This window comes from Dendronephthya gigantea, unplaced genomic scaffold (assembly GCF_004324835.1).
Source record: "Dendronephthya gigantea isolate DGI-Jeju-01 unplaced genomic scaffold, DenGig_1.0 000160F, whole genome shotgun sequence".
NCBI classification, from domain to species: Eukaryota; Metazoa; Cnidaria; class Anthozoa; order Malacalcyonacea; family Nephtheidae; genus Dendronephthya; species Dendronephthya gigantea.
Window position 1 is genome coordinate 105,807 of NW_021163170.1, and position 10,872 is coordinate 116,678.

A 10,872-nucleotide genomic window follows, 5' to 3' on the forward strand; every position below is an offset into this window, starting at 1 on the left:
TATATATATTATATATATATATATATATATATATATAATTAATATATGTGTGTATTAAGATAATCAAATTCTCTCCTGCTCTAATGTCTATTAATGAGTCCGGCTATAAAGACGGGAGTATAATATAAATAAGCTGGGATTTTATTTATAAACTACATATACCCTTGGTCGAAACTCGAAACAATTTTGTTTTTTGATGACTGATGTATACCAGGGGGACTATAGTGAAGCAAACTGGAAGTTTGCGCAAATTTCGCGAACGACCACGAATAGCAGAAGAAATAAATACACTTGCGCGAATTTTCATAAATGATCTAACAAACTCAAAACATCTACTGTTATCGCAAAATGATAATATATATACAAACGTAGTCGTGGCTTAGGTGAAATAAATATAAATAAGTATTAAATAAATAAAGAAATCATGATCGAATGAAAATCATTATTATATCAATATATACGATACCAATACTCTGAAAAATTCTTGCCTGTTTTCGAATTATTGTTCTAACATGGTGTTTGTGAAATTCCATTTCAATCTTGCCAGTTTTCACATTTGATCTATCGCGTCTATGTTCAATAAATGCAAAGCATTCTCCATTACCTAAAATTCATTTAGTAAAATATGAATAAAATTATAAGTTTAATTATAGCTAAATAAGTTCCTATGAAGTTGTTAAACTTAATAACAAAGGTTTTAGGTCACACCCGGTATTTATGATAGTGTTGGTGAGCATAAAAAATCTATTAAAAGAAGTCAATAAAAAATGTTTGAGCATGTTGACATGTATAAACTTAAGATCATTTGGTGTTTGACGACACTAAGTGGGTTGCCATTCACTAGTAAAGGGTCGGTTCTTTACATTTCTTGGCATTCAGTTGAAGTTTATTTTCTGCAGACTACTTTACAACAGATATAACTGCATTTTGTACAAGAGTATTTGCCTCGACTATCGAAAGAGTTATGTGTTGTCAACAAAACTCCAATATTACTCCTTGTTGCCGTCTCAATTCTTCTCTATACACTCGTCCGTGAAGAGGACAATAGGAATATTGATCAAGGCGCACATGCGCATTTGCGATGTTCCGGGGGTAATATCTTTTAAAATCGGGTGTTCTAGGGGTAAATTCCTTTTAAACAAAACCATTACCACAGAAGAACAATTTCGTAAAACTCACAGGAACGATATAGATTCCTTGAGTCTTTTCTGTGAACTTGGCAAAAGGACCAAAGAATTGTTAAATAAGACAAGTAAATTGATTAAAAAACCTCAATCTTCTGACCATGCACAAAAAATCGCTATAAACACATATCAAGTTCACCCCCCGGAAAGTTTACACTATGACTGCCTGACTGACTCGTTTGAATTTTGGCCACTCATCACAATACTGCAAAGTTTCTAAAAACAATGAACAATATTCTAATACACCTGCCAAAGCCACGCGATTTCCAACTATATGAAGTTCACCTTTGAAAAGTCAAAGCAGTTGTAACCACGCACAATTGAGTGTATGTAATATTCTGTATATAACATACAGGGTATTATGAATGATTACTGACCTAGGGGTCTAGGACAAAGTATTAATGTTCGACCACCAACCATTGGGCAAAGCCCTTGGCGTTCAAAGGAATCGATTAGCTACTATTCGATTAGGAATCGATTAGAATAATGCTATAATAGAGGCCTTGTTTCTAAAGTAGTTCGTCAATCCAGTACTCTTTCATTTTGTTATAGTACTGTTTTTTCCAGCCTTGATTTTAACTGATTTTTTTATACTATGTGTTAGTAAGGAACGCATAATTTACATTTACCTGGTGTAAAGATTTAATGAGGTACAGCTTAGCGAAAATCACTGGATACAAGTGTTCCTGTGGTTTCTAAAAGACAATAAAAGTTCGTGATTAAAGTTGTATGTACTAATTGTTATTGTAAAACCTATGACGTTTAATAATCTTGTAAATAGTTGTTCAAATATTTTTGTATACATAATCATGCAATTCAGCCCTATGGCTGCTAGATGATTTTATTAAACAGATTATCTATCTCATTGATTCCTCTCACTAATTGATTCCTCTCACTCATTGATTCCTCTCATTCATTGATTCCTCTCACTCATTGATTCCTCTCATTCATTGATTCTTCTCATTCATTGATTCCTCTCACTTATTGATTCTTCTCATTCATTGATTCCTCTCACTCATTGATTCCTCTCATTCATTGATTCCTCTCATTCATTGATTCCTCTCACTCATTGATTCCTCTCATTCATTGATTCCTCTCACTCATTGATTCCTCTCATTCAATGATTCCTCTCATTCATTGATTCCTCTCATTCATTGATTCTTCTCACTCATTGATTCCTCACTCATTGATTCTTCTCACTCATTGATTCCTCTCATTCATTGATTCCTTTCATTCATTGATTCCTCTGTTTCATTGATTCCTCACTCATTGATTCCTCTCACTCATTGATTCCTCTCATTCATTGATTCCTCTCATTCATTGATTCCTCTCATTCATTGACTCCTCTCACTCATTGATTCCTCTCATTCATTGATTCCTCTCACTCATTTATTCCTCATTCATTGATTCCTCTCACTCATTGATTCCTCACTCATTTATTCCTCATTCATTGATTCCTCTCATTCATTGATTCCTCTCATTCATTGATTCCTCTCATTCATTGATTCCTCTCATTCATTGATTCCTCTCACTCATTGATTCCTCTCATTCATTGATTCCTCATTTATTGATTTCTCTCACGCATTGATTCCTCTCATTCATTGATTCCTCTCACTCATTGATTCCTCACTCAGGTGTTTTCTAATCTAGTTACAAATTCTTAGATTAAGAAGATTTCTTACCACTAAAATGCGCACGCGGCTGTAGTACGAGCTGATAGCTTGACTTAAGGAAACTAGAAACTGTGGAATCTGAAAGAAGTGAAAAAAATATATGAAACAACGTGATACATACGAGTGAACTTTATAACGTGTTCCATAGAACTCAGTGTAAAATTATTAGCAATGGCTTGCCTTGCTCGAAGTACACCTTATCAATCCAGACGGATTCTTAACTGATGAGGCCACATTGTTCACAATTATCGGATAATTTGCCACATATTTCAACACAAGTTCCCATTCAATCTTTACCAATAAACAACGCAAATTAACATTTTATGACGTCTTACTCTATTTGTCCAAACTAGTAAATCGTTCTAGATAGAACTTACTTGATCTTTTAGTAGGGAAAAATCAATGTCTTTTACATGAGGTAGCGGAGGATACGTTCCTACACACGTGAAAATGGCAATTGATATACAAATCGTACTAAAAAAACTATTGTGAGATCAAAATATCTACGAAGGTAAAATTTACCTTGGTCAATTTCATATTGATATTTTTCTAATATCTTCGCAAGTCTTGCGCAATTGTACAACACAAACAAAGCTTGGCGACAGCTGGGGGGGACATCATTGCTTTCTGTAACATCAAGTTTTACCTAAATACAGAAATTTCATGATATAATTCCTTTTTGCTATTTGCAATTGATGACAAAATTTACCTGGAAGTTAGAAGGAACAAGCAAGATTTCTAACTTTATCACTGACACAGCCATTTTGGTAATTGTTTGTGTCCAAGATATATCTATAGAAAAACGAGTCAGGTCTTAAGACAATGCCATTGGATACAATGAAATATGAAATTAAAGAAAATGTAGCCCATAGTGTGTAGACGAGACAAATTATACGAGACGAGACAGATTATATATATCGGACAACATTTATATATATTGTTAATCAACCAAATTACATTTATTTATATATAGTGTAAGGTAATAAATACCATTGACAACTGGTCCGTATTTCAGCAGATAGGATTGTTTAACTTGCTTTGTTCGGATCCTGAAACGTAGAATTAAATTGGTGCATTTATTAACAATCCTATCTGGCGTATTTTAAGAAACACTGTCATTTGGTTTAAATTGTTGCCATATAACACACCTTAACAATTCATGAACACGTAATTTTGACGCAGAACCTGCATGAGATATAACTAAAATCTATAAAATTATAGAGTAAGTATCAATTCATATGCAGATACATATTTATAATTTAAAATGCGTACATTTGATTAAAAAAACAAACCCTATTCTCGACTGCCATGTTTACATTTGATGTCAAAGATCGCCAAATAAGTGCAACCTTTTGCCAGTGAGCTAACTTCTCTTGACCGCAAACGAGGACTATCTATTACAGTTGAAAATACAATAGAATTGGCTTGGATGGATTAATAGTATGTTATTCTATTGTTATAATTAGAATGCCTGGGGAAAAAGCCAAACCTATACATCTGCAGTTTCAGTTGAATCATGGTTACTAACTACATACCAATCAGTTTTTTATTCAATACACCGCACAAAAGGTTCATGGTAAGTTGGTAACAGGAGTTATTTTAAATTCGAGAGACAAAGTATATTTTCTAACTACCCAGTGTTTAGATTACTGCTAGGAAATTATTTTTTGAGAACAAGTGGTACACGTAAAATGCATAATTTATAAGTATTTTCAGAGATTAATCGACAGTCTTCGGCAATCTGTTAACAAGTTATTATACAACCTATCTCTATCCGACAACACATGCAGTCATAGAATAATGAGACGACTCAGGGGCCGGTTGTATCAAACCCGTTTAGCTTAAACGGTGGATAAGTCAAAATTAAAGAACAATCTTACATCTCTCTTGAATGAGTCAACTGGAATATTATGCACTGAATATGTAGTTGTAAACAGTATCGTTCTAATAAAGGTTAAAAACATTTAATTCCCTTGTTGAATAAAGCGATAGACTTGCTTTCTATTTTCAACTTAACCAAAAAAAGCTAAACGGGCTTGATACAACCGGCCCCAGGTAAACTAAACTGACCTAGAGCAGCCGCCCAGTATAGCGTGTCTACTGTTTATTGCCCGAAAAATGTGGACTGGCTAGCAGGATGGCGAAACACATGCGTAATGCGAAATTCACAACAAATGGTTCCAACTTGAGTAGCCCTTCTAGTTTTCTCATTATTCTATGACACAATGTTGCAGACATAACTGAATGATCTTGTATTTGGCAGGATCTTTTGTAAAATCTTGCTAAGAACTTGTCAAGATCTTGACAAGATTATCAACCTGAGAGACGTTATATACAACATACATGTACAATGTTAACCATCGGCATTGTGAAATTATTATACCTTGCTATTTAAATTGTTTCCAATGTAATCTTTTAACATTTCAAGATACAACACATTTTTCCATACTGGTGAAACTAAAACACAATAAAAAAATTTTTCCCAAATATATGTCATCATTTAAATAGCCAATATTGATATTTCAGTAAATCTTTACAGCTTTATACACATCAATTTGTAACAATATTTCAAAACCCAATATCTCATTTGATTTTTTCATGTAGATAACAGCCCTATCCTGCCATTAATACAGGGTGAAAAAACTACAGTTAACAATGGGGGTTCAGGTGGCCTGTTCCACTCTTTTCTGTCGCCGTAGTTCTGATCATATTTTGCAACACAACAGCTTCTACTTTAACAATTAACAAATCCATCAAACCAAAATTTCTGAAGGCTGCTGCTGAGTTCACTGACAACCCCAATGAAACAGGCTGGCTGCTTTAAAATGACAGTTTTAATGATCACAGTAAAATACTGGACTCCCTAGCCAGAGTTCAAGCGATCACTGATAATTCAGGTAGTAAACCCTTTCAATACTTACGTCACAACATTACCGTTTTAAATTTAGAAACACTTTAACTGAGATGGATTTCAAGATTTACTCTCACAAGCTATGTGGAAAGATGCAAAACATCCTGCTTCAACACATGCAATGCATGAAAAAATTTTTAATTTTGACCAATAAATGTGGAAATAAGTCGTAACACTAAAACAAGGCTACCAGGCCAGGAGCGGCAGCCTCGTTCTTGTGTTATGGCTTATTTTCACACTTGTTTGTCAAAATTAAAAATTATTTTTCATGCATGTGTTGAAGGAAGACGTTTTGCATCTTCCACATAGCTTGTGAGAGTAAAACTTGAAATCCATCTCGGTTAAGGTGGTTTTAAATTTAAAACAGTAATGGTGTGACGTTATTATCGAAAGGGTTTATTATATAATGATATACTGTACCATTGATATTCTTCACAGTCTTGTAAAGCATAGCATATGAATATCCTAAAATCAGATGCACTTAAGAACACATTGTGGCTGAATTAAAACTATATTAGAAGATAAATTATATTAAACCAGTGAACTCAAATAAGACGTATTTGAGTTCACTGTATTAAAGAGACGCTTTACATTTTGAACATGACGTAATTACAAAGAAACTTGTTATTAAAAAAAGCCCATTATTATCAACTCACTCTGCCCAATGTTTCAAAATTGGACGCAAGAATTGGCTCATGCAAGAATGATTACCAGTACATGCATTAGCGATGGTTAGTGATAGCGAAAAACACTTAATGTGGATATCTGAAATGTTGATAAATTGCAAGAGTCCATTACCAGAAATTTGCGACATGATAATTTGCATGTATACTAATTTGCATTTAACTTTCAGCATAATGGCCTTCAACTTTTACTATAAAATACATGGAGTAAATATACAAAACTTAAAAATGCCGTTGCCTTAGACCTTGCCTACTGTTTGCCGACCTCTAGATCGGTAGAGCAGCTGTTTAGAAACGTTTTGGTGACCAAATTTTTTAGCTTGGGCATTTCTGCAATCTGCCAAATTTAAAAATATATTGCTCAAAGTTTTATCCGTGTTCTGTCAACGAACTTATAAAATCGCTCACATTGATTCGAATATCTCGATTCAGGTAGTTGATAAATTGACGTGTAATATACCAAAAAAAAATTGTTAAAGATATTGTCTTTTGTATTTGCGTATAAACTTTTCTGTACGGCTCGGATTTTCACTGCAATCACTTTAAAAAATATTATCAGTCTTATCAGGAACTTGAACAATACAAAGGCTATATACACATTTGTTCACAATCAGTTGGCCGAACGTAGAAATACCTAAGGTAAGTAATTCGATCATTAAAACGTTGGGAAACGGCTGTTCTATTGACCCAGAGGTCGGCAAACAGTAGGCACGGTCTAGGGCAACGGCATTTTTAGGTTTTGTATATTTACTATATGTATTTTATAGTAAAAGTTGAAGGCCATTATGCTGAAAGTTAAATGCAAATTAGTATAAATGCAAATTATCATGTCGCAAATTTCTGGTAATGCGAAAGTATGGTATGGGCAATAAAATTTTAGTTGCTATTATTACATGGTGTCTGAAAGAGCTTTTAAAATTATGGTGAAAGTTCTATTTCAGATTTTTCATATTGTGATTTTTTCGTTAACTAATTTGACTAAAATTAGCCATCTTGGATTATCACGAATGGATATGCACGATATGGGATTTTTATTTTTATCTTAACTGCCGATGATGAATATGCCACAAAATTACATCAAGATACCTAGGCTTGAATTTAAACTTGAAATAGATGCCATAGACCAAGTTTGCATTCTTATCATATTTGCTAGAAGTAATTCTAAAAGGTTGATCCAGCTTGTGACATCATCAAAATTGCAATCTTGTACCCAGGGCCTCAAAGTAATCGGAGATGGTGGACAGTTAGCCACTTTTAGTCAAAATATTTCATGAACAAAGCACAATGTGACAAATGTGAAATAGAACTTTTTATCATAATTTTGAAAGCTCTTTCAATAAGACACTAGTAATTGAAACTAAATTTTTATTGCACATACCCTTTAAATGAACTTGGATTTTGGACCTGCGTGATCTACATAACAAGAAGGAAATAAATCACTACAGCTAAAAAGAGCATACTGAAATTAGTATAATTGGAACTTTGGCTGCAAAATGTTGTGTAGTTGGAAAATATTGAGTGCAAAGTAGGCAATTTTTGTGCACTTTTGCATTATGGGGAGGCAGTGTGTAACTGATTTAGTTACACTCTTTTGGCCTTAATAAAAAAGTATACAAAATTTGCCAACTTTGTTTGGCTATATCTTCAGTACCAGAAACGAAAAGCTTGTCCCCTGTTAGCCCAGTTTTAGTCCTCTATAATAATTTCAGAATGGAATGGATGGAATTACACTGATTTAAGTGGTTTCAGTGGTATGTTTGTCATTCACCACCAAGAGAAAGCTGTATGTAGCTTATAACAAAGCCTCTGTCTAAAAAATTGATAGGGATTATTGAAAATTTTAATTACCATTGATTTGTTCTGATGTCTTCAAATGTTCAAGAAATACTGTCAGATCAAACCAAATATCTTCACAAAAAAATGTATTATTCTTCAGGCTGTCATCTGTCAAGCCTTGTTGTGGTAATTCATTTCTTTTTCCATCAACAGTAGTTTCACTGTAATCACTTAACATATGCAGACACCTTTTGGTATCATTCACTGTTTTACCAAAAGAAACTCTTTGCAAGTCTTTCTCCTGTGTGGGCTTTGAATCAGTTCTAAATGGTGATTTCAAAAGATTGTCCCATAGAATACTCTCAGTTTCTCCGCTAAAACTTATATCTTCACTCCTTAAATTGGAAATACCAAAGTATTCCATTTCAACATGATTCAAATTTTTACCATGGACCATACTGCTGGACCCAGGAATGTGTACATCAACCTTGAACCTTTAAATAAATAAAAAACTCAAAACTAGAGACTTTTATGGATGTGTCAAATATATAATGTGCTATAAACTAAAATCCTCTTGGGAATTGTGTGTTATTTATGCCAATTGTTAACCAAGAAATGAAGTAAATATCCTTGAACAACATGTAAAATACATACTTCTTTTGGCCTAAAACCTGTGCCACTAGATTACATAACAGGACACTACGCAACTGTTCCATGTTTAGTCCATTATCAATTTTAACATCATTGTAGTTTATTATGATTTTGCCTTGATCAGTTTCTTTACTCTGTCCATAGAGGTCACCTTGTGCACTAATAATTTCAAAAGAATCTTTCATAAAAGTAACTCTATCCAAAGCAATATGGATGCTTTTATATTGATCTATACAACTCGAGGCCAGATATTTCTTGATTGCTTGACATTGATTCATTTTTGTGTGTAATTCCTCCACCTCCTAAAAATAGACTAACAAATTAATTGATGCAAACCACATAAGTGCTGGAGTAGGCTGCATTCAGAGTGCCCGGTACCAGTGTCCAAAGTCTAAACTGATTCATAAAACATGCTGAGCATAGTGACCTTGTGAGTGCTACCTCTGGAGGCATGCAGTGGCCGCCCTTTCTTGGGCAGCCCAATTTAATTTAGAAGCGTCATGTTCAACTTAGGCAGAGAAAAAGTGACGGGCACTAGTGCTAGCCATGCACTCAGTCTGAACGTAGCCTTAGACTACGTTATTAGATATATGAAATGGGATTAACCACCTTCAAACTCATATTTGTTTTCACGATAACATCACTCTTTCTTCCTGAACGTTTCGTATTCAACATTACACAGAAGCTTAACGACGATATTTCAGCGCTTTCACCTAATTTATTTCCACCTTGTATAAACATTTTTGTAATAACATCATGGATATAATAATCGAAATAATCCAAAAAACTAGAAAAGTCACTTAGTCTCAAAAACTTTGCGTCGGCAGCCATGTTGGATAACATGTTCTCGTCCAATGGGTCCGGGGGGGGGGTGATGTCCTTTTCCAATTTTCAGGTTTTTTGGGCAGAGTGACGGAAGTATTGCAAAGTGTGAAATATACCGTGCGAAGTTGCCAAATTTTGTATATATAAATTAGTATCACGCAAGAAAAACATGATTTGCGAAAAGTGGTAACGTTTCCACCCAATACTAATTTAAGGCCCTGTTACACCATGGATAATAAAATCATGGTTACACGAATACACGGTGCAATTTTTCTTACAACTTGCAATGCAATTCTGCTTTTGAGAGATGTAAATTTGGCTATTACGAAACTTTTCTATTTATTAGACTCCATGTACGTTTCTTGAAAACTATTTTTTGACATTTGGAAACAGGTTTTTTAAGAAAAGCGCGCGAATGGAATTAATAAAAAGACGAATTAATTGTTTTATAAAATAATAACAACAAGGTGTCAAGATAGTTTTGCGAATTAAATTTCCGTGTTTGGATGACCTGATCAATCAAAACACATGTTATATACATTGTTCCAGCTGTACTTATCAGATTAATTTTCTAAGTTCAACAAAGGCTAAGCAAAGAAGAACTTTCGGCGAAGTTTTTTGAATTTGCAAAAGTGATTATATAAAAAATAAAAATTATCAGTACTGGCTATGGAAACAAAGACTAAGCAAAGGAAAATTCTACTTTATAATAATGCCAAAAATATGGGGATATTTTAAACTGTCATGTATCAATGGTGAAGTCGTTTAGGCCTATGACACACCGTGTGTGCATTCCATGCTGAGTTCTGTTGAATTAACTTTATTACTTTAATATAATCCCAAGGAACTCCACTTTAACTCCACCCACATAAGTGTTACTATATATATGTATGTAGACTTATTTACAGAATCACAGTTCCTGAGCCCAAGAGGTAGTGTTTGAAAGCAACATGCATGCCCTTGGGACATGTCCTGCGATATTAATCCAGCATTAATATAAAGAACGATAAAGCATAATATTTACGTCAATATTCACGTATAAAATATATTCATTACTATTATTAGTTTCATAAGGAACAGCTATTTTCTTTATCTATTTTTAGTGTACATATCTCAAATCTTAGTTAAAAAATCTAGGGCCTAGTCATTTCACGCTTGACATAATAATG

General features: G+C 33.8%; 1 protein-coding gene across 1 annotated transcript; it reads right to left on the reverse strand.

Annotated features, from left to right (window-relative positions):
• Positions 1-55: 55 nt before the first annotated feature.
• LOC114537597 lies at positions 56-9,714 on the reverse strand. Its single transcript, XM_028558658.1, has 15 exons — positions 9,488-9,714; positions 8,882-9,180; positions 8,300-8,721; positions 6,189-6,233; positions 5,241-5,314; positions 4,150-4,251; positions 4,006-4,064; positions 3,848-3,906; positions 3,567-3,649; positions 3,380-3,503; positions 3,235-3,293; positions 3,038-3,148; positions 2,867-2,935; positions 1,814-1,879; positions 56-604 (listed from the first exon to the last, which is right to left on the reverse strand). Exons 1-15 carry the CDS (start codon positions 9,707-9,709, stop codon positions 551-553), a joined length of 1,848 nt encoding a protein of 615 aa, XP_028414459.1. The 5' UTR covers positions 9,710-9,714; the 3' UTR covers positions 56-550.
• Positions 9,715-10,872: the final 1,158 nt, after the last annotated feature.